Source organism: Amblyraja radiata, chromosome 17, assembly GCF_010909765.2.
Source record: "Amblyraja radiata isolate CabotCenter1 chromosome 17, sAmbRad1.1.pri, whole genome shotgun sequence".
NCBI lineage: Eukaryota > Metazoa > Chordata > Chondrichthyes > Rajiformes > Rajidae > Amblyraja > Amblyraja radiata.
The window spans coordinates 13,074,221-13,102,038 of NC_045972.1; the positions used below are offsets into that span (position 1 = coordinate 13,074,221).

The window sequence follows — 27,818 nt, forward strand, 5'->3', positions numbered from 1 at the left end:
ATATAATTGAAGAGTGCAAGGATAATAGCTGGTCAGAAAGTGTAAAGGTATACTCTTTGAAGTGCTGAAGAAGGAACTACAGATGCTGGAAAATCGAAGGTAGCCAAAAATGTTGGAGAAACTCAGCAGGTGAGGCAGCATCTATGGAGCAAAGGAAATAGGCAATGTTTTGGGTTGAGACCCAAGTGCTGTATGTTGTACAATTCACAGATCTCGTAATTGCGAAGGTTTAAGTTACTTAATATTAATACTGATAACAAATTTGTTTCATTGTTTGATGTACAGAGGTTTAAAGCGATTTAGCATATCATGAATACTTTAACAAACATCAATAAATGCAACGTGGAAAGCATCCTGACTGGTTGCAGCATGCCTGGTGCAGTCATTCCAATGGATTGGAATGTAACAGCCTGCAGAGAGTGGTGAACTCAGCCCCATGCAGCAAGGGTGCAGCCCTCCCTTCGTTGAAAGCAGCTTTAATTAAGCAAGTTAGACTAATTAAGCAACATCCACCATCAAGGATTCCCACCAAGGCCATGCCCCCTTCTTGCTGCAACAGTTGAGCAGGAAGTACAGAAGGTTGACACAAAATGCTGGAGTAACTCGGCGGGACAGGCAGCATCTCTGGATACATGGAATGGGTGACGTATCGGGTGAAGACCCTTCTTCAGACTGAGTGTCAGGGGGGAGGGAGACACAGAGATATGGAAGTGTGAGGTGTGAAAATGAGACATCAAAGGGGATGAGGTTCCAACGAAAATGTAGAATAGATCATTGCTAGAAAGGGGAAGTTGACAACGGAGCTTACAAAGATAACATTTAAGCAGGAGGACAGAGCGACTGATCAGTGCAGAAGCCTGAAGTTCAACACCGCCAGGTTCAGGAACAACTACTTTCCTACAACTGTAAGGTTATTTAACAGACCTTACTCAACTTTAATCCTACGTTGGCAATGGAACGCAACAGACCTCCTCTTTGCACTACCATCGGCCTCTTTTACTAACTAATGCCTTGTTCTTTGCACAGCCTTCTTTTCACCAACTTGCAAAATTTACATGTAAGTTTATGTATCATTTGTGATTTTATATGTTGTCTAAGTCTATGTGCCTGACATGCTGCTGGATTCAGCAAGATTTTCCATTGTACCTGCACCTCAAGTACTTGTGCACGTGTCAATAAACCCCATTTGACTTAACGTTTAGCTTCCAAAGACATTAATGTCTCATCACAAGGATTAGTTGCAGATTCCAACTTGTGCTGGAGGAGGAAGTAATAATAATAATAATGGATGGGATTTATATAGCGCCTTTCTAATACTCAAGGCGCTTTACATCGCATTATTCATTCACTCCTCAGTCACACTCGGTGGTGGTAAGCTACTTCTGTAGCCACAGCTGCCCTGGGGCAGACTGACGGAAGCGTGGCTGCCAATCTGCGCCTACGGCCCCTCCGACCACCACCAATCACTCACACACATTCACACACAGGCAAAGGTGGGTGAAGTGTCTTGCCCAAGGACACAACGACAGTATGCACTCCAAGCGGGATTCGAACCGGCTACCTTCCGGTTGCCAGCCGAACACTTAGCCCATTGTGCCATCTGCCGTCCCGTAACCATGAGTTTGAGGCTCAGAACACCAAGGGGTGGATCTTCTGAAGACTTCCCAACCACCAGCTCCATGGCTTTGGACTGTGCTGTTTCCTCCAGTTTGTTTCTAAGCACCTTCACTGAGAAGCAGCTTCCCCTGGGATCCAAGCATGGTCCACTGTGGTCTCATGTAACTCAGGGTTTCTCTTGGACTGAGTGATAAAGCATGTCCACAGAACAGCTTTGACAACAAGCGAGGTCCAGTCCCAGACTGTCAAAGTTATTATTGAAATTAAATGATTATGAACAATGTTTGACACACAGAAACTTTCCAGAACAGCCAAGACTTAAACAAATAAACACATTGAAGCTTACTGAATTTAAATATTAATATGTGCCGCACTACTTTTCTTGTAGACGTTTTTTCCCCATTCATTTACTTCCAGTCTGCAAATGGGAATGTGTCAAGTTTGATGTAACTGGATCTGTAAAGGCAGATGCAAGTCTGGTGGCACTGCAGAGGGGTAAGAGGTAGCTGAGTGAAAGGCGTCACTTCCACTCCGACTCAGCATCCTCAACACCTCATCTTTGGCACATCCAGAAAGTTATAAACAGTGAGTTCGCTGACTTTGCCCCCACTTCAGCCCCCTCTCCCCCCCCCCCCATCCCCCCCCCCCCCCCCACCTCTGCTTCCACCTCCCCTTTCTTTTCTCTGCCCCAACTCCGGTGTACTCCCACATCCTCCCCTTTACCCTGCTCCTTTTCCTCCCTTCATACACTTACCTCCCATCCCTCGTCCACCCCCCCCCCCCTCCCCACCCATTTACTTCCCCCCCCCCCCTTTTTTCCCCTCCTCCCCACACCCACCCACATCGTCCTAACTTCCCAACCACCAGCTCCATGCCCTTGGACTGTGCTGCTTCCTCAAGTTCTGACAAATTAGCTTGTGAAGTTGTAATGAGAAAGCACTAAAATGTTCTTCAGTACTTATTACCTGAATAAAACAAACCTTTTTAATATTTGTCAAAGTAACTCGTATGTTTTAGGAAGTGGGTTTTTGACCATCATGACCAGACTCACTTCAGACTAAGTCTGAAGAAGGGTTTCGGCCCGAAACGTCGCCTATTTCCTTCGCTCCATAGATGCTGCTGCACCCGCTGAGTTTCCCCAGCAATTTTGTGTACCTTCACTAATTCATCTGTTGTGGCCCAAAAGATTAATATAAAACTTTACATTTTCTGAATGAGACCAACTTCAAATAGTCTCCGAAGTTTCTCAAAGACCTTGAATCCCTAGCATATAGATATTGATCACGGAGCCGGCAGCCCATTGGGTTGAGATTTGAGTTAGAATTGTTTCCACACGATGGCTTGGATTATCCAGGAGTAGTGGAGTGAGCGGAATGAAAGGGGATTATGGAACACTGCTGAATCTATTCCTCAATGTTATCAATGTGAAACATAGAGCTGGACAAATGTCCACAAAGGAAAGCAACGGAAGTGCAATTGTACTGGAGACAAGCAGTGTATTTGGGGAATTGATAGAAAATAAAGCTGAATGGACCCCTTTTCCCTGAAACTGATTAAAAAAATGGCAGAATGATGGCTACTCTGTAAAATAAGATTGCGTCTGATCCTTTGCCTGCACCATTATAATGAAAGCTTCCTTTTTTCAGGTAAATAGGCTGTCTGTGGTAGTTTTTTTCAATTTAATGATGGCCTATTATCTCAACTCTGCACATGTCTCTTTACTGAAGGAGCGACAACTGTTTGTGTTATCTTTAACATTCAGTCAGCATGAAGTCAAGGGTTAACATTTTAATAGGTTGCCCAGTGATGCAGGCAATTGTTTAGATGGTTTTCATGAGGACTATTAAAATCTTGTATGTTCTCTGAGGCTGTAATTCATCAATATGTTCTAATCAATTGTTGCCAGTGTATTTGTAATCCAGGTTTGCACAGGAGCATATTGTAGATTGTTGTCAGTCTGGGTTGTGGTTGTACATGGAGCTCTGCTCCTTTGAAAGTAATTTTAAACCAGTGAGACTCAAAGTCAGTCCACAATGAGATTTCTCCTTTTTTTTGTGTTGGCCTTCACAAATTTTCGAGTCAAAGCGGGTCCTTGTTTAGAAGAACAGCTGGGCTTCCGAAGAAGTTGTTATGAGATCGCTCGGCTGCCGCACGGGTTCCAGGATGCGGAGAGCTGGTGTGAGCGAGGAGGGGGACACCTCGCTTTCATCTTGGACGAGGATACTCAGGAGTTCTTGCTGGGCCAACTGGAAGTGGAAAAAGACTGGTGGATCGGGCTAGCTCCCTGGAAACAGAACTTAACACAGGATGAAGTGACTACGGAAGGTGAGAATTCATGAGAAGAAACATCGGGCAAGAGAGTAGGATTACAATAAACACACCATCCTCTTTCCATCCCTCACGAAAAATGTTGCCAATCAATTGAATTATGATGCATAGTGTGTAACTATGGGAAAGAGGAGAGACACACAAACTGGTGTAACCCAGCGGGACAGGCAGCATCTCTGGAGAGAAGGAACGGGTGACATTTTGGGTTGAGACCTTTCTTTAGACTAGTCAGGGGAAAGGGAAACGAGAGATATAGACTGGTGATGTAGAGAGAAAATGAGCAATGAATGAAAGATACGAGAAAGAGGAAGTGTTTAGTAAATATACAAGAATAATTCAATGTAAGAGTTGAACGTGAATGTTTTAATTTGTGGATATCAGGGTAGTTGAAAATCATCAGGACATCTATACAGCTTTAAATGTGCATTTGTTGGAACTGCTATTTGCTAGTTTCTCCTTGTAATACTTTGAGAACGTGTAATGTTCCTGTGCACCATTATCTGTGTTCTGCCTTCCTCTTTCACTCACAGAAAAGTGATCTCGCCCCTGGTGATTTCAACCCTCACCCTAATCTCTTTTGAACTGAATTTATTCTTCTCTCTAAGCGTTTCCCTGTACATAAGTTAACTCGTCTCAATTTGTACCACAATTTCATTAATTGACGAGCCTTTAATAAAGTCCTGAACATGGACAATTATTTATATCGTTCACCGTCTACAGCCGCAGATTCTATGTGTAGGAAGGAACTGCCCGTGTTGGTTTAAACCGAAGATAGACACAAAAAGCTGGAGTAACTCAACGAGTCAGACAGCATCTCTGGAGAAAAGGAATAGGTGACGTTTCGGGTTGAGATCCTTCTTCAGACTGAGAGTCAGGCCCCTGAGTTACTCCAGCTTTTTGTGTCTAGCCCCAGATTTTATCCCACTTGACCTTAACCATTCATAGTATGAGACAATTATTGTCCTGGTTACATTTGATTCCCTTGCTAATCCCTTTCATTCAATGTCCCCTGGATCTTGAATCCCAACCCCAACTCTAGGGTGGACCCTGACTGACTCCTACAAATCTACAGCAGGACAGGCGTAAAGGCGGCTGGATTTGGACAAGGGTAATGAGACCGTGGGCCAAGCCAAAGTGGCAGTGCATGGTGAAAATGAATCCCCAGGGGAAGATCATTGAGCACCAGTAGACATTTTGTCCCACTGTACAATAACCCCCCCTCCTTCTCCACCCCTCTGGCAGTTTCTCTGTACTCACACTAGCCATGTCCTTCATGTTATTAAATACCTCCATCAGATTCCATTGAAGCCTCCACAGTTCTTCTGTGGAGCCTCCAGCTTCTTCACTTATAATTGAAGTCCCTCTCCCTAGGAACCATTTTCATAAATCCCTGTGACATCCTTTTCAAAATTCCATGAACGGTGACCCCCAGAAATGTGGCCCCATACACTTATAAATGTGCCTGATCTTCCAATCCTTTTCCCATTTACATGCCTGCGGAACTGTTTTGGATCCCTCGTTTATATTTTCTGCCAGTCATTTCCTTTGCCACTCTCTTTATGTTTCACTTCCCTTCTTACACTGCTGTAAACAACCTGATTCTCTCTTCTGTTAATGACATTACATCTGTCGCATGCTCTTAAGCTAAGGGATTCATTTTACTTTTAATCTGTAGTTTCATCCAGGCACCTCTTACATTAATTTTCCATTACTTTTGCTCCACTTGGCCAGGGGTAATGTTACCTTCCTGGTAGAGCCAGCTCATTTTGGTCAAGAAAGTACTTCTGAATACACTCCAGAAACTCTTCTCTTTTTTCACCTTGACATTGTTTCTATTTCATCTATATTTGGACCGGAAATAAAGTACTGTGCCATGGCCTTTTCTCATCCTCTCCCCAACCTCATCTACTGTATCCAATATCAATGAGACCAGGCGCAGACTTGACGATCGTGTCGCTGAACACCTCCGCTCAGTCTACCTCGGCCTACGTGATTTCCCGGTTGCTAAACGCTTCAACTCCCCCTCCCTTTCTCACACTGATCTTTCTGTCCTGGATCTCCTCCACTGTCAGAGTGAGGCCCAACACAAATTGGAGGAACAACACCTCATACTTCACTTGGGCAGCAGTATGAATATTGATTTCTCTAACTACAAGTAATCCTTGCTTTACCTCTCTCTCTGTCCCTCCCCAGCCTAGTTCTCCGACCAGTTCCACTGTCCTCTTGATTAAATATTGCTGCATGTTTGCCACGTTGTCACCTTCCCCTCGGCTAACAACGAACCATTCTCCTTATCATTATATGCTTTGATCTGTTGTTTTCACACCTTGCCCTTCTATATCTCTAGACTCCCTCTCCCTGACTCAGTCTGAAGGAAGGTCTCGACCCGAAACATCACCCATTCCTTCTCTCCAGAGATGCTGCCTGTCCCGCTGAGTTACTCCAGCATTTTGTGTCTATTTCCCTATAACTATCAGGTTCTTGAACTGGCCTACAACATTCTAATGCTACTACGGTCCACCTATACATTACCACAGATTTGTTATCTAATTGTGCATATTAGCACTATGTCTTTGTTTTTACACAGTCCGTTTCTTTTCACTCTTGTAGAATTTATGTGTGATTTACGTGTAATGTGTGTTGACCCTGTGGTGCTGCTGCAAGCAAGGGTTTCATTGTCCCTGTACCTCACCATAATTGTGCATATGATAATAAACACAATGTGTAGGAAGGAACTGCAGATGCTGGTTTAAACTGAAAATAGACTCAAAATGCTGGAGTAACTCAGCGGGACAAGCAGCATCTCTGGAGAGAAGGAATGGGTGACGTTTTGAGTTGAGACCCTTCTTCAGACCTATCTGCAGAAGGGTCTTGACCCGAAATGTCACCCATCACTAAAATCTAAAAGTCTAAAGATGCAGCCTAACCTCAAGGGGATCTCCAGAATGGTCTGCTGTTATTTCATAAACCCACAATTGTTTCAATTGTACCATTTCTTAAATAAATATGTAACGATTACTTGATCTCTGTGTGAATTTCTGGACGTTCAACATAAAAGAGACTAAAGACAATTCAACTAATCTAACGATTACAATGTCTAATGGATGAACCGATCAACGTCAGAGGATGGACAAGAACAACATAATAGATAAATTAACATGAGAAAACACACAAATTGAGTGATATTTTGTCGACAATGCCTGGGTTTCTTTTGGTGCAGGCACGAGAGAAGAGTCAATAGTGTTTTATTGTCATATGTCCCAGATAGAACAATTAAATTCTTACTTACAGCAGCAAACAGAATATGTAAACATAGTTCATTGCTGGCAGAACTCATGTTCATCAGTGATAAGAGCAGAATTGGGCCATTCGGCTCATCAAGTCTACCCCGCCATTCAATCATGGCTGATCTATCTTCCCCTCTCAACCACATTCTCCTGCCTTCTCCCCGTAACCCCTGACACCCATACTAATCAAAACTATACTAATCCCTGTACATATGATCACCGCTTCTCACCCATGAGAAAGTGGAGGGCGGCTATTTTTTGACCATTTGTGATTGTGATCCTAGTGGTGAAGATGCCACTAATTTGGCCGAGAATTGTTTAAATTTTGATTCATTAACAAATTTTTTTTTAATGATGATTTTACATACCCAAGTCAGGTGTGATGTTGAGGGGAAACAACAGGTGGCGGAAGATACCACGTGTGCTTGGCAAGTTGAGACAGTGCATGTGGATATTAGTGTAGCTGCAGGCACATGAATAAGATCTTTGATTGTTCCCAATATAGATTAATGCTCAAGTACCTGTGAGAATTTAAACTTCAAACTTGGATTCTGAGCCATTCAATCACAGACTTCATTCAGCTTTCCAATCTAGTTATGAAATACTAATCTGCCTTGAATTTAGTTTAGTTTATTATTGTCATGTTTACCGAGGTTCAGTGAACATCGTTTATTTGCATGTTATCCTGTCAAGGAAAAGACTATACATGATTACAATTAAGCCATCTACAGTGCAGAGATAAGCGTTAAAAGGGCATGTCATTGAGTGTAAGATAAAGTTCGATTAGAGTTCAAAGGTCTTCAATGAGATAGATGGGAGGTTAGGACCACACTCTAGCTGGTGAGAGGACCGTTCAATTGCCTGATGGCAGCTGGGAAGAAATTGTCCCTGAATCTGGAGGTAGACACAATAAAGCTGGAGTAACTCACCGGGTCAGACAGCATCTCTGGAGCAAAAGGAATAGGTGACGTTTCGGGTCGATATCCTTTTCTTCAGACTGAGAGTCAGGGGAAAGGGAAACAAGACCACAAAAACCTAGAGTAACTCAGCGGGTAATGCATCTGGAGGGATTCATTTTCAAACTCTTGCCTGATGAGAGTGGGGAGAAGAGAGAGTGACTGGGGCGAGACTGGTCCTTGACCAGAATTTTCCACACCCTCCTTAGTTTAGGTGTGACGTTATATTGTTTTGAAATGCCACAATCCCACTATTGACTTCCACAGCTTTCCTTAAATTTAGATCCTTCAGAATCAACACAAAATATCATATTCAGAAAATAGACACAAAAAGCTGGAGTAACTCAGCGGGTAAGGCAGCATCTTTGGAGAAAGCAATGGGTGATGTTTCAGGTCAAGACCCTTCTTCAGACCGAGAGTCAGGGGAAAGGGAAACGAGAAATATAAAGATAATGATATAGAGATACGGAACAAATGAATGAAATGACATATATCTCTCTATAGCTCCATCTATATTGTTTCCCTTTTTCCTGACACTCAGTCTGCAGCGGGGTCTCGACCCGAAACATCACCTGTTCCTTTCCTCCAGAGATGTTGTCTGACCCTCTGAGTTACTCCTGTTTTTTGTGTCTATCTTTGATTTAAACCAGCATCTGCAGCTCCTTCCTAAACATGTTCAGAAATCCAGGTGGCCTCACCAAGGAGATAACCATATAACCATATAACAATTACAGCACGGAAACAGGTCATCTCGGCCCTACAAGTCCGTGCCGAACAACTTTTTTCCCTTAGTCCCACCTGCCTGCACTCATACCATAACCCTCCATTCCCTTCTCATCCATATGCCTATCCAATTTATTTTTAAATGATACCAACGAACCTGCCGCCACCACTTCCACTGGAAGCTCATTCCACACCGCTACCACTCTCTGAGTAAAGAAGTTCCCCCTCATGTTACCCCTAAACATCTGTCCCTTAATTCTGAAGTCATGTCCTCTTGTTTGAATCTTCCCTATTCTCAAAGGGAAAAGCTTGATCACATCAACTCTGTCTATCCCTCTCATCATTTTAAAGACCTCTATCAAGTCCCCCCTTAACCTTCTGCGCTCCAGAGAATAAAGACCTAACTTATTCAACCTATCTCTGTAACTTAGTTGTTGAAACCCAGGCAACATTCTAGTAAATCTCCTCTGTACTCTCTCTATTTTGTTGACATCCTTCCTATAATTGGGTGACCAAAATTGTACACCATACTCCAGATTTGGTCTCACCAATGCCTTGTACAATTTTAACATTACATCCCAGCTTCTATACTCAATGCTCTGATTTATAAAGGCTAGCATACCAAAAGCTTTCTTTACCACCCTATCTATATGAGATTCCACCTTCAAGGAACTATGCACGGTTATTCCCAGATCCCTCTGTTCAACTGTATTCTTCAATTCCCTACCATTTATCATGTACGTCCTATTTTGATTTGTCCTGCCAAGGTGTAACACCTCACATTTATCAGCATTAAACTCCATCTGCCATCTTTCCCCTCTGGGAATCTCAACCCTAGGTCCAGTTCTGACCTTCTCCATAATTATATTGAAACTAATGGTATTGTGATCACTGGACCCGAAGTGCTCCCCAACGCATACCTCCGCCACCTGTCCCGTCTCATTTCCTAACAGGAGGTCCAGCACTGCCCCTCCTCTAGTAGGTACCTCTATGTATTGCTGCAAAAAACTATCCTGCACACATTTTACAAACTCCAAACCATCCAGCCCATTTACAGAATGTGTTTCCCAGTCTATGTGTGGAAAGTTGAAATCTCCCACAATCACTACCTTGTGCTTACTACTAATATCTGCTATCTCCTTACATATTTGCTCTTCCAATTCTCGTTCCCCATTTGGCGGTCTATAATACACCCCTATAAGTGTTGCTACACCTTTCCCACTTCTCAGTTCCACCCAAATAGCCTCCCTAGATGAGCCCTCCAATCTATCCTGCCAAAGCACTGCTGTAATATCTTCCCTGACTAGCTGTAATATCTTAGGTACACAAAATTGCTGGAGGAACTCAGCGGGTGCAGCAGCATCTATGGAGCGAAGGAAATAGGCGACGTTTCGGGCCGAAACCCTTCTTCAGACTGATGGGGGGTGGGGAAAGAAAGAAGGAAAAAGGGAGGAGGAGGAGCCCGAGGGCGGGCGGATGGGAGGGTGGGAGGAGACAGCTAGAGGGTGAAGGGGACAGCACAGGCTAGCCAAATTGGGGGAATTCAATGTTGATGCCATAAGGGCGCAAGGACCCCAGACGGAATATGAGGTGCTGTTCCTCCAATTTCCGCTGTTGCTCACTCTGGCAATGGAGGAGACCCAGGACAGAGAGGTCGGATTGGGAATGGGAGGGGGAGTTGAAGTGCTGAGCCACCGGGAGGTCATGTAGGTTAAGGCGGACTGAGCGGAGGTGTTCGGCGAAGCGGTCGCCCAACCTACGCTTGGTCTCACCGATGTAAATTAGCTGACATCTAGAGCAGCGGATGCAGTAGATGAGGTTGGAGGAGATACAGGTGAACCTTTGTCGCACCTGGAACGACTGCTTGGGACCTTGAATGGAGTCGAGGGGGGAGGTGAAGGGACAGGTGTTGCATTTCTTGCGGTTGCAACGGAAAGTGCCCGGGGAGGGGGTGGTGCGGGAGGGAAGGGAAGAATTGACGAGGGAGTTGCGGAGGGAGCGGTCTTTGCGGAAGGCAGACATGGGGGGAGATGGGAAGATGTGGCGAGTGGTGGGGTCACGTTGGAGGTGGCGGAAATGGCGGAGGATTATGTGTTGTATTTGCCGGCTGGTGGGGTGAAAGGTGAGGACCAGAGGGACTCTGCCCTTGTTGCGTGTGCGGGGATGGGGAGAGAGAGCAGTGTTGCGGGGTATGGATGAGACCCTGGTGTGAGCCTCATCTATGGTGGCAGAGGGGAATCCCCGTTCCCTGAAGAACGAGGACATTTCCGATGCCCTGGTATGAAATGTCTCATCCTGGGAACAGATGCGGTGTAGGCGGAGGAATTGGGAGTAAGTATCCCTGACTTGCAACACCTCCACCTCTTGCCCCTCCAATTCTATCACACCTGAAGCAACGAAATCCTGGAATATTTAGTTTCCAATCACAACCCTCCTGCAACCATGTTTCACTGATCGCCACAACATCATACTTCCAGGTGTCTATCCAGACTCTAAGCTCATCCACCTTTCTTACAATGCTCCTAGCATTAAAATATGCACATTTAAGAAACCCCCCGTCTCTTCTTCTCTGTTTATTATTTCCTTTTTTTTCTTTCTCCTCTTGTGTCCGAGTGCTTCCCTTTTCTGCTTCCTGACTCCCATTCTGTCTACTAGCTTTCTCTATTTGAGTCCCTCGCCCCAACCATTCTAGTTTAAAGTCTCCCCAGTGACCTTTGCAAATTTCCCCGCCAGGATATTGGTCCCCCTCGGGTTCAAGTGCAACCCATCCTTTCTGTACAGGTCCCACCTTCCCCAAAAGAAGTCCCAATGATCCAGAAACTTGAATCCCTGCCCTCTGCACCAGTCTTTTAACCACGCATTTATCCTCCACCTCGCTCCATTCCTACTCTCACTGTCGCGTGGTACAGGCAGTAATCCTGAGATTGTTACCTTTTTGGTCCTTTTCCTTAACTCTCCTCCCAACTCCCTAAATCCTCCCTTCAGGACCTCTTCACTTTTTTTACCTATGTCATTTGCACCAATATGTACCACGACCTCAGGCTCCTCTCCCTCTGATTTCAGGATATCTTGGATATCTTGGAGATTGGATGGGTTGGATGAGGAACAACCAGCTGGCTTGTTTTTGAACACTCTAACCCAGTGACACAGTTCAATCCAGTGACACCGGGTTCAATCCAGACCTCGGATGCTGAATGTGTGGAGTTTGCATGTTCTCCCCATGACTGCGTAGGTTTTCTCCCGCCGCTCTGGTTTCCTCCCACATTCCCAAAGACGTGCAGGTTTGTAGGTTAACTGCAAATTGCTGTGCAGGGAGTGGATGCGAGTGTGGAATAACATGAAACATTTGTGTGAATGGGTGATCGATGGTTGGCATGGACCTGGTGGACCGAAGGGCCTGTTTCCATGCTGTATCTCTGCACTAAATCCCCAAAAGGAACATTGAAAGTTTCTGCTAGAAAAATAGTGGACTGTTGAAGGCATGTCCAGAGAGTGAAAGTGCAGATTCCCATTCCAACTCCTGTTCTCAAATCCATATTTTTCAAACGTTTGATCAGTTCAGCTTCAATTAAAGATTCTCTTTCCTCGTAACATTAAGCGAGTTGTCTTTTATGATCTGAATCAGTCTTGGCCTTCACTCTGCAAATCATTTATACTTTGTAATTACCTTATCACTCGTCAATAATTGGAGTAACAGTTCTTCACCATCATCTTTGATTTTATTGCTGTGTAGCTCAGTATGATTTTTGTACTTAGACCCAACTGATCAGAATCACGAGATTGAAAAAAAATCTGCTCTGTGTTAAACAACATTGTCTGGAAATAGTCCCCAAATCATTGACATGGGAACATTGGTCATCTGAGAATCTTTGCTTAACAGTCGAGACATTGTTTCTGTCTTTGTGGATAGAATCCTGTGGTGTTTATTTTGGTTGTGTACTCCAGCTAGAGATTCAGCATGGAAACAGGCCCTTCGGCCCACCGAGTCCATGCCGACCTGTTCACACTAGTTCTATGTTATCCCACTTTCTCATCCACTTCCTACACACTAGGGGCAATTTACAGAGGCTAATTAACTCACAAACCCACATGTCTTATGGGATGTGGGAAGGATCCAGGAGCACCGGGTAGAAACTCAAATGGTCACAGGGAGAACGTGCAAACTCCACATAGGCAAGAGTTAAGATTGTCATTTGTCCCAAAACAGAACAATGAGATTCTTACTTGCAGCAGCACAACAGATACATAAACATAGTGGTATAGTTTAGAGATACAGTGTGGAAAGAGGCCCTTCGGCCTACCAAGTCCACACCGACCAGCGATCCCCGCACATTAACACTATCCTACACACACTAGGGACAATTTACTGATATCAAGCCAACTAACCTACAAACCTGTATGTCTTTGGAGTGTGGGAGGAAACCGAAGTTCTCAGAGAAATCTCACGCGGTCACGGGGAGAACGTACAAACTCCGTACAAACAGCACCCGTAGTCGGGATCAAACCTGGGTCTCTGGCACTGCACGCACTGTAAGGCAGCCACTGTGCCACCCGAGTTGTTTTATATATATTAAAAAACAATATTAAATAGTCCAAAGACAACACAATGCCCCCAAATCTATATTGTTTGGAGCTTAAATGGAAGTTGTAGTGTTTAATAGCCTGATAGTTGTAGGGAAGAAGCCACTGCTCAACCTGGACGTTACAGTTTTCAGACTCCTGTACCTTCTTCCCGACGGCAGGAGTGAACTGAGAGTGTGGCCAGGGTGGTGTGGGTCTCTGATGACGCTGCCTACTTTTTTGAGGTTGCGACTCCTGCAGATCCCTTTAATGGTGGGATTCTTCCATTGGTCAGGGAAGTGAGTATAACAGTCAGGTCGTCTAGAAATCAGAGTCACAGAAGCAGAGGAAAAGTGGGAGAATGCTTGGTTTACTTACCAGGTGGAAAGCCACCTGAGGTCAGAGGCTTCGTACCAGGTTGTGATCCAGTGGCATGAGAGAAGGTCCTAATGGCATTTTAACTCTGACCTCAGCAGATACAAGTTGTTATTCAAGCATGGAGCAGGAGCCATTGGGCTGCTTCTCCAGAATAATAGACAATAGGTGCAGGAATAATAGCCTGAAGTGTAGAATTCCAAGCTGAGGATGAGGCTCTCATTGGCCTCGGAGACGTTTTTGCCGCCATAATCTTTTTGTAGGGATCTTCATTGAGATGGGTGAAGGCCTATGCAAACCAATGTTTAATTTCCTAAGTCTAGGAGCTGGATTAGGCCATTCGGCCCATCTAGTCTACTCTGCCATTCAATCAAGGCTGATCTATCTTTCCCTCTCGACCCCATTCTCCTGCCTTCTCCCCATAAATCCTGACACCCGTACTAATCAAAATATGTGGATGGAAAACTGACAGAGAAGGCCTGGAACCCACGAGAGCATTATCCTTCATGTTCATGGAGAAAAATGAACTCAAATCAATCACTAGCACACAGAAGCATCCTGCTTCATTGCTGGATGTTTATGTTAATTTCAATTGTGTATTGTGTTATTTTTATTCATATGGCTGTACGGTAACTCAAATGTCACTGTACCAAATGGTGCATGTGACAATAAATGTGATCTTGAACTTGAACTTGAACTATACGAAACCGCAACTTGTGCAATGTTTGTTTGTGGCAGCACTGAAAGCCAACTATTCCTTGAGTAAATAGACTCAGTTGAAATTGAACAGCAGCCTTGTGCAAAGACCATCCCTTTCCAGGCAAACAGCCACACATAAATTAGCCCGACTACAACTGAAATGTTTTGTGCAGTTTTAAGAAATTACTCACGATGACAGTATTCTAATCAACTAATGGTATTACCAATCAATACCCTACTTCACTACGATGTAAACGTAATTTTCTTTTGCTTTTTACTTGAAAATTCATCTTCCATAAATTAATTTCCACATCATTATTGCATGAGTGAGCCTTTAAGACCATTTATTTTCTGGCCACAGTGTTTATAAAGGTAAAATTGGTGCCCTTTACTCCAAAGCCTGAAAAAAAACATTAATAGGCAATAATAGACATCACTTTTGTAATGAAAAAATATGCTGCAGCCAATTCAAACATCGTAGGGTTCAATCAACAAGAGATAAATGATGGGATTTCTCATAGACACAAAATGCTGGATTAACTCAGCGGGACAGGCAGCATCTCTGGAGAGAAGGAATGGGTGATGTTTCTTCTCTCCAGAGATGCTGCTTATCCCTCTGAGTCACTCCAGCATTTTGTGTCTATCTTTGGTTTAAACCCGCATCTGCAGTTCCTTTCCTACACCTGGGATTTCTTATGTTGGTTATATTAGTTGGAGAATTGTACAATTCATCTTACAATTACTTGAAGAGAATGTATTGAAAATGGAAATGTAGGGTTTGGTTGTGCTCTTGGGAATAAAAATCTCCGCAATGTGGCAGAGGTCCCCACGAAATGGCCGTGTCAATCTGCGATCGTTTGGTCCATTCATTACAGTGGATGGCGGTCAGTTTGAGGTCATGCCTTAAAGTTGCAGTCCCATCAAGATATTGCATTGCAATGTTGTACACTCGAGATAATGCAATTCCACGCTTAGTTTATATGCATGCAAATATTGAAAACGATATAAAATAATAAAACATCAAATAATAATATATAAAATAACAAAAAAATAATAATAATAATATATAATTAAAAAATAATAAAATAAAATAATAATATATTTTAAAATATATATATAAATTAAAATAATAATATATTAAATTCTATTTTTCAATTTCTTTCTTTCTTTCTTTTTTTCTATCTATAAATATAAATAAATAATTAGAGGCAATGTTTATATGTAACCGATAAAGGAGGATCCCAGCTACTTTGGTAACTGGGTCCCTGGAAACCTGGATACTTAATATGTAACCGCTAAACAAAGTCTGTACCGGTTTGGATTATGATATGCAAATGTCTCTAATAAAAATTTATTTAAAAAAAATAAAAAATTTAAACAATAATAATATATAAAATAAAAAAGTTATAAAATAAAATAATAATATATAACATAAAAAAATAATGAAAACTGTGTCCTTATTGTCTTAAAGCACAATCTATTCAATGCTTGTCCATGGGAGTCATTGTGAGCCATAAACAAAATCGCTACAAAATTGGTGTTAGTTTGACTTGCAACAAAATCCTCTGGGAATATTTATGTATTTACTGGAACCTCTCCACAGCTGAATTGTTTGTTCGCTCTTCAGGAGTCAATAACACGGAGAAAAATGAACTCAAATCAATCACTAGCACATAGAATGCAGAACATCACAAGACAGGCACAGGCCCTTTGTCCCACGATGTCCATGCTGAACATAATGTCAAGTGATTCTAATCTCCTGTGCCTGCACATGATGCATGCTCCTCGATTCCCTGTACATCCATGCACTTATCTAAAAGCTCCCATTGTGTCTGCCTCCACCACCACCCCAGACAGCTTGTCCCAGGAACCCTCTGCTCTCTGTGTGAAATAAATTGTCCTACACATGTCCTTTAAACATTGCCCCTCTTACCTTAAAAGTATACCCTCTGATCTTTGATATTTCCACCCTGTGACTCTCACAACCATCAATATAATTATTTTCAAACATGTTAAAATCTGAGGGAAGTGAAGGAAAAGAAAACTTGGACTGCCAAATAACTGAAAACGTGGACTCCTCATATGTTTATAGACACAAAATGCTGGAGTAACGCAACTGGTCAGGCAGCATCTCTGGAGAGAAGGAATGGGTGACGTTTCAGGTCCAGACCCTTCTCCCTCATATGTTTGTTGGGATTAATTATTCCCACCACGTTGCCTGGGCAGTTTATCAGTGAGAGGGTTACCTGCAATGCTACGGCACTATCAATAAATGGTGGGCTTCTTTTCCCTCACTCAGACTGATTAATTGGCTCCACCTTCCTTTCTGCCGCTAATATTATTTAAGTGGCATGGTTGAGCTGGAGTAACAGTCCTCTGTGTGCTCTTAGCTCACTACATTTTCCATCGTTTTATCATGGTCCAAGATCAAGCAGTCTCGTGGGAGACAGTGGGCATTCAGTTCAGATGTGGTTAGTGTTGCCAAAATGAAATGTAGTAAATAAAGTCAGATGCCCTTTTGGAAGTGCAAGTTCATAGAAAACATGGAACGCATTTACATATGTGTTAAAATAAAGCTTTCATTAATTATGTTGATATCTTAATTATTTCCTCAGTGTGGCATTCATCATTTTACATTTTAATCAAAAATACCAAGCTGGTATTGTGGGATTGTGTCTCTCAAACACAATTATGGCATCTGTACAAACTTTTTAAAAAACTTCTACCTGAGAGAGCCATTGAATCTGTTTAAATTGAACATTGATAATATTTTATGTATTAAGAAAATCAGGGATATTGATTTAGAGAACATATAACAGCACGGCACTGGAACAAGCCCATCGGCCCATAGATTCCATGCCGTACTTGACGCCAAAATAAACTAATCTCCTCTGCCTTCACATGACCTACCGTATATCCCTCCATATCCAAGTGTCTATCTAAAAGCCTCTTGAATGCCACTGTTGCAGAATGGGACGATGTCACAGATGAATAAGATTTTATTTTAGTTTAGTTTAGTGATACAACGCGTAAACAGGCCCTTCTGCCCACCGGATCCACGCTGACCAGCTATCCCCACACATTAACACTATCCTACACCCATTAGGGACAATTTTTACATTTACCAAGCCAATTAACCCACAAACCTGTACGTTTGGAGTGTGGGAGGAAACCGAAGATCTCGGAGAAACCCCACGCAGGTCACGGGGAGAACGTACAAATGCCGTACAGACAGCACCCGTTGTCGGGATCGAACCCGGGTCCCCAGCGCTGCATTCGCTATAAGGCAGCAACTCTACCTCTGTGCCACTGTGACCGCCATGATCTTATTGAATGTCGGAGCAATCTTGTGCTCTTGCCTTTAATTTTATATTTAACATTTGATCTGTTTCTGACCCTGCTCCAGGAACACTGGCCTGGCTGGATGGAACAAGTGTGATGTATGGTAACTGGGCCCCAGGACACCAGCCTTCTCCAACAGCAACTTGTGCTTACCTCCTCCAGAACTCCATGCACCATTGGATGAGTACAGACAACTGCAGCCAAGAACTTCACTTCATTTGTGAATACGGTAGGCAGGGTCTCCTTCCATTTCTAATTTATCAAGTGAGGTGCAACACCCAGACAAAATGATCTCTTCCTGTACACACCACCCAGTCTCCTTCTCTCTATCTTTTCTACAGGCGTCCCCATATTTCATTCACATCCACATTGTTCATCCAATTACACCTATTTCTTCATACGATCATGTCATAGGAGTAGAGTTAGGCTATTTGGCCCATCAAGTCTACCCCACCATTCAATAATGGCTGATCTATCTTTCCCTCTCAACCTCATTCTCCTGCCTTCTCCCCATAGTTTTTGACACCCTTGTTAATCAAGAATTTGTCAATTTCTGCTTTAAAAAATACCCAATGACATTGCTGTCTGTGGCAATGAATTCCATATATTTACCCCCCCCCCCCCCCCCCCCCCCCCCGCTGACTAAAGAAATCTGTCCTCAACTTTCTAAAGGTGAGTCCTTTCGTCATCCACCCACCTTTCTTTGAAAGGGATCTTTTTTTTGTCTGATTTGTATCATTTGACTTCTTTCAAACCTGATCCTCTAACTATTTATTCCAGTCTCTAACTTTACTTATGCCCCATGAATGTGTAATAATGTGGCTTGCTTTAGAAGCTTTTCGTGGATAACTGTGGCTCCAATATGGACTAGGGATTTTGGATGGGAATGTGAACACCCTCTTTGACATAGGTCAGTGACCCATACAGGGGGTTGGGGCTGATGAGGATGCAAAACTGTGCAAATTGATACCCGAATCATCACCCGAGAACTTGTTCTGGTCCAGAGATCTGGAAGAGAAGAACCTACATGAAAGTATGTTTGGCCACAGGTGTGTCCTGGGCTTCTTTGTCAATTTACCAAGAATGCAAAGGGTTGCTGGAGCTGTGGACGACAAATACCCCTCAAAATGGAGTCTTGTTGATAAAAATGGAATTCAGCCATTTTAAACCAGCTGCATGGTTCAATGGTTGAATGGTTTCTTTATTACCACGTGTACTAAGGGACAGTGAAATACTTTTTATGCACGCAGATCAGCAAGTCTATCACCATAGAGAAGCACAATCCACGGTTAATGCAGAATGTACAGAACACCCCACTGAGTCTGTATGCTAGAGTCGCCATTATGGTTACATTTTGCAGTCCCAGCTGCAGCTGGCCTCAGAGGCTTAGAAAGGCTATTCAAGATATTGGATTTTGACAAAAATGCTGGAGAAACTCAGCGGGTGAGGCAGCATCTATGGAGCGAAGGAAATAGGCAACATTTTGGGTCGAAACCCTTCTTCAGATTGATGTGAGGGTGGAAGGGCATGAAGAAGAAAGGAAGAGGAGGAGACAGTGGGCTGAGGGAGAGCTGAGAAGGGGAGGAGAAAGTAGGGACTACCTGAAAATAGAGAAGTCAATGTTCATACCGCTGGGGTGCAAACTGCCCAAGCGAAATATGAGGTGCTGCTCCCCCAATTTACGGTGGTCCTCACTCTGGCCATGGAGGAGGCCCAGGGCAGAAAGGTCGGATTCGGAATGGGAGGGGGAGTTGAAGTGCTGGACCACCGGGAGATCAGGTTGGTTATTGCGAACTGAGCGGAGGTGTTTGGCGAAGCGATCGCCAAGCCTGCGCTTGGTCTCACCGATGTAGAGCAGCTGACATCTAGAGCAGCGGATGCAATAGATGAAGTTGGAGGAGGTGCAGGTGAACCTCTGCCGCACCTGGAACGACTGCTTGGGTCCTTGAATGGAGTCAAGGGGGGGAAGTAAAGCGACAAGTGAAGCGTTTCCTGCGGTTGCAAGGGAAAGTACCTGTTGAGCGGGTAGTACGGGAGGGAAGGGACGAATTGACCAGGGATAGTGGAAGATGGTGTGGGCAATTCCCAAAACATATTAAAAATATCTCATTTGCTAGTTGAATACAATGAAATGATAGGGAAATCATTGTTGTGTTATTAGCTACCACTGGAGATGACAATTACAATGGTGATAGTCTACAGTCTCCAAGAGATCAAACTATTGATTTATCTTGAGTGCCGTTGTGTTTCTTTCAGAGTCGGGCCGAGCTTTTGCCTGTGATCTCTTCAATGCCACGCTGCAGTGCGAATCTGGGGAGGTGATTCAAATAGGCGACAGTTTTTATGGCCGCAAGTCTCCATCTTACTGTCCCCCGGAGGATGTAACCCCAACTGACCCTCAAGAATGCAGCTGGATCGATGCAAGAGAGAAAGTGAAAGGTAACGTGCTTGTATCGTCTGTCTAAAGATTAAGAGCATAGGTAGAACTGTTCAGAACTCCAGATTTGTATTATACTTGTCACATCTGTGTCCGATCAGAGTCATCATCATGGTGAGCAATTTTCCCGTGTCCCAAATATTTCGGATGTCTGTACTTTGCTTAAAGCTAATATCAATAGCGTAGACTTATGATCAGAATTGTAACGGTTTCATCCCTTCACATTCTGCAAGTTTCCATTTCCTTTGTTGTTTAGGTTCTAGTTGAGGTTCCGATCGTAGCCCCATCTGAGTTTGGTTTAGAGATAGAGCAGGAACAGGCCTTTCGGCCCACCAAAAGGACACAAAGTGCTGGAGTAACTCGTCGGGTCGGGCAGCATCCAGGAGAGCGTAGATAGATGTTGTTTTGGGTCGGGACCTTTCTTCAGACCAGAAGATGGTCATCAGCTCACCAAATCCAAACTGATCATCCATCACCCATTCACACAAGTTCTATGCTATCCCACTTTCTCACATGCTCCCTACACACGAGGGGCAATCTACAAACCCACACATCTTTGGGATGTTGGAGGAAACTGAGAACCCAAAGAAAACCCACGCAGGGGGAATGTGCAAACTCAGACAGCCCCCGAGGTCAGGATTGAACCTGGGTCCCTGAGTCTGAACTAATGCCTGGTATTACAGGGAGTACAGAGAAGGGAGTACAGAGAAGGTTCACCAGACTGATTCCTGGGATGTCAGGACTTTCATATGAAGAAAGACTGGATAGACTTGGCTTGTACTCGCTAGAATTTAGAAGATTGAGGGGGGACCTTATAGAAACTTACAAAATTCTTAAGGGGTTGGACAGGCTAGATGCAGGAAGATTGTTCCCGATGTTGGGTAAGTCCAGAGCAAGGGGTAACAGTTTAAGGATATGGGGGAAATCTTTTAGGACCGAGATGAGAAAAACATTTTTCACACAGAGAGTGGTGAATCTGTGGAATTCTCTGCCACAGAAGGTAGTCGAGGCCAGTTCATTTAAGAGGGAGTTAGATGTGGCCCTTGTGGCTAAAGGGATCAGGGGGTATGGAGAGAAGGCAGGTACAGGATACTGCGTTGGATGATCAGCCATGATCATATTGAATGGCGGTGCAGGCTCGAAGGGCCGAATGGCCTACTTCTGCACCTATTTTCTATGTTTCTATGTACACATGGGAAACACTGGGTTGTTTGCCCTCTGGTTCCCACTGCAGCTTCACTCCAAACATTGCTATATCTGGCACAACGCTGAATGTAGAATCAAGGCGAATCTTCCACACAGCAGAGGGAAATGTTATACAATCAATGGCCTGACGAGAGGGTTGTTTATATTGAGAAACTGGATGATTGTGTAACTTAGCTCTTCACTACTCCCTACATCATCTGGAATCACTGAACACTTATGCACGCATCCTGTTTATAGACTTTAGCTCGGCCTTTAACACTATACACCCAATTAAACTCTACAATAAACTGTTGGACATGAGCATTCACCCAGCCATGTGCCATTGGATTCTGCACTTTCTGACAGACAGCAAAGAGTCAAGGTGGGTGAAAAACTCTCCAGCCCTCTGACTCTCAACACAGGAGCCCCTCAAGGGTGCGTTCTGTCACCTCAGCTCTTCTCACTTTACACCAGCAACCTCACATCCCAATGCAGCTCAGTCAAAATTTTCAAATATGCAGACGACACAACAATAATTGGCCTCATCTCAGACAACAACCAATCACAATACCATCAAACAGTGGACAGCGCCGTCAAATGGTGCGCAGACAACAATCTCCAGCTTAATACTTCAAAAACCTTAGAAATCATCATAGATTTCAGACGCAAACAAAACCTCAAACCCCCGGTCCATGTCAGCTCCCATCCCATAACCTCCACAAACTCATTTAAGTTTCTGGGCACCTATATTTGCAATAATCTAAAATGGCACATCAACGCAGACCACATCATCAAGAAAGGACAACAACGCCTATACTTCCTCAGACAGCTCAAAAAGTTCAGAGTCCACAAACACCTCCTGGTCCGTTTTTATCAATCCATCATTGAAAGCATCATCACCTCCTCAATCACAGTCTGGTACGGAAACACTGACAGTCACTCACTACACAGATTACAGCGCATTGTCTCCAAGGCCTCCAGGATCATCAACTCCCCCCTCCCCTCAATCCATTCCATTTACCTCCAACGTACCTCAAAACGGGCAATAAAGATCATCTCGGACCCCTCCCATCCAGCAAACCACCTTTTCCAGTCTCTCCCTTCAGGGAGGCGCCTCAGGTCACTTGCCACAAAATCCACCGGCTTTAAAAACAGTTTCTTCCCCTCAGCAATAAGAACACTCAATTCCCTCCAATAACAGTCAATACTAAGGACTTTTGATGTATATAGTGTCTTGTCTATGGTCTTTGTCTGTTCCTTTGCACTATGTATTGTTGGTGAGATTTGAGATTTGTGATGTGGTATGGATGCACTTTATTACTGTGATCTGTGTTGTTATTAGTGTTAATGTGACTAAAGCAGTGTACCATCATGTACCGAACCCAAATACCACCAACCCTGGTCGTGTGGCAAATAAAGATTCTATCTATCTTCTATCTATCTTATTTATGCAGCAACTGTAATCCTAGAATGTTCTGTCTCAGGTCAGTGCCACGGACTACAGGCTTGCCAAGTTAAAGCAGATAAGACATCCTTTGGTGATCTTTGTCCAGGACTGGGCAACTATCTTGTTGTAGACTACCATTGCAAAGAAGGTAAGAAATTGTATTGAAAAGTTGTCAAATGACTACATCCTCACAAACATCAGCAGAGTTAAATCGCATTGTGTGAAATGAATTCTGACATGTTGTTCCTTTGACTTTTTAAATGGAAATATTATGACCTTCCAGGAGGACCAAAAGCTCCCACAATCAGGAAGCAACCTGCATCAGCAGGGGAATGTGGACATTGAAAAAATGTATACGTGTTGTCAAAGAACTTGGCCAGATTTCTTAATACAACACCTTTAAGTCTTTAGTCCACATTGCATAAACAATAGCCAACTTTCAGGTTTATGTATAGGTTCAAGTTATTTTTGCCACATGTAACGAGGTACAGTGAAAAGCTTTGCATGCTATCCAAAATGATCAGATATACTATGCATAAATATAATCGTCAAACTCAAGTACAATAGATAGAACAAAGGGGAAGATAGGGAGTTCATATTATAGTTTTCAGCATTGTAGCGCATCATTTCCATAAACAAATTCCAATCTACCATGTGGTAGATGTGATATGGGCAGTACCCTAGATTACGGAAGGAACGTTCAGAAGCCTGATAACAGAGGGGAAAAAGTTTTTCTTGGGTCTGGTGCTGCGAGCTTCCAGGCTTCTGAGGCTTCTGCTAGACAGGAGCAGGGAGAAGAAGGAATGACACGGATTGGATGAGTTTTTGATTAAGTCGGCTGCATATCCGAGGCAGCGTGAAGTATGGATGAAGTCAATGGTGGGAAGTCTAGTCTGTGTAATGGACTGGGCTCTATCCACAACTCTCTACAATTTCTTGCAGCCTTGGGCAGAGCTGTTCCCAAACCAAACCCAATGCAACCCGACAATATGCTTTCTATGGTGCATCTGTAGAAGTTTGGAGACTGGCTGAATTTCCTCAGTCTCCTCAGGAAGTCATTGGAGAAATGTGCCAACTTACCTCCGTGCAATCTTAATGCATTCTGCATTTTGTAGGGGCTTTGGTTCCCTTTGCTCCACTTCGGGCCCAACTGCCCGAAAAAGGGGTTCCCCTGGGTTCTAGACCTCGGAATTATGGTGGGACATGATAAAAGGTTGACTTAACCAGAGCGTGCTGATGAGAGAAAACAGAAACCAATACGGACTCAAAGCAAGTCTAAAATTTAAAGCCTTTATTAAACAATGAGAAATCGAATCTCTCCAACACTACATAATACGTGGCTAAACATGCTTTAAACTAAGGCTATGGAAGGAAAATTATCGGGCACGTCGTAAAACTTACTTTACACAATTTTACTTACAAGTACACTCCCTTTCCCCTTCTTCTCTCAACCTCTATCTTATTTCGGGAACTTCACCAGGTCACTGGGGTACTTACAGCTAGATTGATGCAGGGTCCAGAGCCATCCAGCAGAGCAGAAAAGAGAACGAGTTCTGGCTTGACTCCTGCTTTTTATACCCGAGTTTCTCCCTTGAAACCCCCCAGGTGGTCCTCTGGACAAAAGGGTCTTTCGATGATTCCCAGTTTCGATCTGGCATGAACAATAGGCTTCCGATGATAATGGGTTTGCTGATGCCATGATACCTCAGCCTGATCGTTATCCCATCGCCTAGATGGGCTCCCATTGTCCCGATGGATGGGTCATCCACGATGGTGATTGTCTTGCTGTTGGGCTGTTCACCCCCGTCTGCTGAGGCTCGGTTCCTTCCTTTGTGTTTCCAAGATAATCTCGTTATCTCCGTCTCAGCCGTTCCTGTTCACACCATTCGCATAGTCGTGTAATGCCCAGGCCCACAGACAGGTTTGAAACTGGTTCTTCCTTTGTGGATTGGGGGTTTTTCCTTTGCAGCCAGCAAGTCTGTTTTAAAAATGTCCATGGTCATCATCCCCGAGTTCTTCTATAATTTTGGAGGATTTGCCCCAATAACTTACAATTTCTCACCATCTCTGTATGAGTAACTAACAAAAATATATCAAAATCATTCAGCCTGACTACCTACTACATGCTCCTACAAGGAATAATACAAAAAACTTGCTTGCTTCAGCCAACGGCTATGCATTGCATCATAGTGAGGTGGGTCTGCAGGATACATGATGACACTTGATGTCTGTTTGATATTTTAATTAGGTCTCTATTTGCTGGTTGATGATGTGTACAAAGTGCGAGAAAACATCACTATATCTCACAAATGGTTGCTGAATCCATATTCTGGGAACCTCACCTGCACAGTCAACACTGGCGATGGTGACGTAATCGAGCCCTACAATCCATTGGAGTGAGTACTGCTTGAAAGTATAATTTGTCTCAAATAAGGGAAATATGAAGAAACGTTGCGATTCTCATTTAACAATTGCAAGGTCGAGGAACCTTTCTGAAATCGGCGATGGATCCATTATCTCTGTAGCCCCTTGGTTTATAAACCTGGGATGCAGGAGGTACCCAGATCAGAAAATTTAATTAACTGTTAATTCTCGTCCTTTCTACAACAATTTAATTGACTGTTAATTCCCTCTTTCCTCATTTTTTGTCTTTACTGATATTAATTGTTTTATGTTAATTGTTACAATGTCCACTATTATTTTTAACACATGTATTGCGTGCGAAATCGGCTCAAAAATATTTGTTTAGTGCCAATGTCTTATTCCCTTTTATTGTCTTGTCTTTGGTTCCAAGGAGCCCACATTTATTCCTGACATTCTTTTAAAAAGCATTTGTACATTTTTTTCTCCCTATATTACTTGTTATATCTTGTACATCAGTCTATGAAAGTAAGCATGCAGGTACAGCAGGCAGTGAAGAAAGCGAATGGCTTGTTGGCCTTTATAACAAGAGGAATCGAATATAGGAGCAAAGAGGTCCTTCTGCAGTTGTACAGAGCCCTAGTGAGACTATACCTGGAGTATTGTGTGCAGTTTTGGTCCCCTAATTTGAGGAAGGACATTCTTGCTATTGAGGGAGTGCAGCGTAGATTTACAAGGTTAATTCCCGGGATGGCGGGACTGTCATATGCTGAGAGAATGGAGCAGCTGGGCTTGGACACTCTGGAGTTTAGAAGGATGAGAGGGGATCTCATTGAAACATATAAGATTGTTAAGGGTTTGGACACACGTTCCTGATGTTGGGGGAAGTCCAGAACCAGGGACCACAGTTTAAGAATAAGGAGTAAGCCATTTAGAACGGAGACGATGAAACACTTTTTCTCACAGAGAGTGGCGATTCTCTGTGGAATTCTCTGCCTCAGAGGGCGGTGGAGGCAGGTTCTCTGGATGCTTTCAAGAGAGAGCTAGATAGGGCTCTTAAGAATAGTGGAGTCAGGGGATATGGGGGGAAGGCAGGAACTGGGTACTGATTGGGGATGATCAGCCATGATCACATTGAATGGCGGTGCTGGCTCGAAGGGCCGAATGGCCTACTCCTGCACCGTCTATTGTCTATTGTCTACCTGAATATCAAGGTTGGTCATTCATTGTTGCTTCCGAGATCTCAGACACATTTTTCTTAGTTGATAGTTTATGTGCCCAATATATCCATTTCCACTGCATACCTGAGGTTGGCCAGATTTAATAAGTTTTGGAGTTGATAAATGGTCAAACGATTCAATTATTCTGGTTTACACATGCTTCAGATTAACTGCAAAAGAAATTCAATCTGCCACAATGCTTGACCAATTACACTAATTGATGGTGAATATAAAAAAAGGCAGAGAAAAACCGCACCGCAATCCTACAGCACCAACTTTTACTACCTAATTCTGAACAACCCTTTCATAAGCAAGGGTACTGTCAATTTACGGACATTGGACTTAGTCTATGAGACTGGTGTGCTACAATGCTGAGAACTGTTCTGCACTCTGTATCTTCCCCTTTGCTTTAGCAATTTTACATTGGGTTTGGCTTGTATAGCATTATCTGATTTGGTTAGATCGCATGTAAAATAAAGCTTTTCACTGTAACAGGTACAGGTGACAATAATAAAACCTAAACCTAATCCCCATAACCTTTAAATCCCAAAATTACAAAAATCTCTCACTCTCAGCTTTGACTCCATAGATATGTTCTGAATATTTCCAACCATCAAAGTGAAGAAACCCCTGCTGATCTCCAAGCTAAATGGCCAGGCCTTTGTCCTGGGATCTACTTCTACTAGATTCTCTAGCCAAGAGACAGAAGACCTAAGCAACCTTGAAAAAGCCCATGGATTTTTCAAAGGTTTTGTTGAAATTCCAGAGAACCTATGGATGTTTGATTCTGTCCTGCCTCAGGACACTGCCCTTATCCCAAGAATCCAACATACAGAAATAAATACTCCCAAAGCAATCAGCCTCCAAGGGTCTTGACCCGAAACGTCGCCTATTTCCTTCGCTCCATAGATGCTGCCTCACCCGCTGAGTTTCTCCAGCATTTTTGTCTACCTTCGATTTTCCAGCATCTGCAGTTCCTTCTTAAACATTAAGCCTCCAAGATGAACATTTGCAGAGTTACAAATGTTATTTTCTCCGAGGGTTAAAAAGCAGCTGCATTGCAAATTGACCTATTGTCTATGTTTGGTCATTAAATGTCTTTGGGGTGGTAGGTGGTGCAGCGGTAGAGCTGCAGACTTACAACGCCAGGCCTGGTTTGATCATGTCTACGGGTGCCATCTGTATAGAGTTTGTACGTTTTCCCTGTGACCGCATGGGTTTTCTCCGAGACCTTTGGTTTACTCCCGCACTCCAAAGACGTACAGGTTTGTGGGTTAATTA

General features: G+C 43.5%; 1 protein-coding gene across 1 annotated transcript in view; it reads left to right on the top strand.

Annotated features, from left to right (window-relative positions):
- The first annotated feature begins 3,574 nt into the window (after nucleotides 1-3,574).
- pkd1l2 (polycystin 1 like 2) overlaps nucleotides 3,575-27,818 on the top strand; it is a 124,230-nt gene continuing 99,986 nt past the window's right edge. Inside the window, exons 1-5 of the mRNA XM_033036508.1 lie at nucleotides 3,575-3,942; nucleotides 17,952-18,116; nucleotides 20,144-20,326; nucleotides 22,994-23,104; nucleotides 25,205-25,352. Coding sequence (XP_032892399.1) covers nucleotides 3,651-3,942; nucleotides 17,952-18,116; nucleotides 20,144-20,326; nucleotides 22,994-23,104; nucleotides 25,205-25,352 — 899 coding nt within the window. The 5' untranslated portion in view covers nucleotides 3,575-3,650. The remainder of the gene's footprint in view (nucleotides 3,943-17,951; nucleotides 18,117-20,143; nucleotides 20,327-22,993; nucleotides 23,105-25,204; nucleotides 25,353-27,818) is intronic.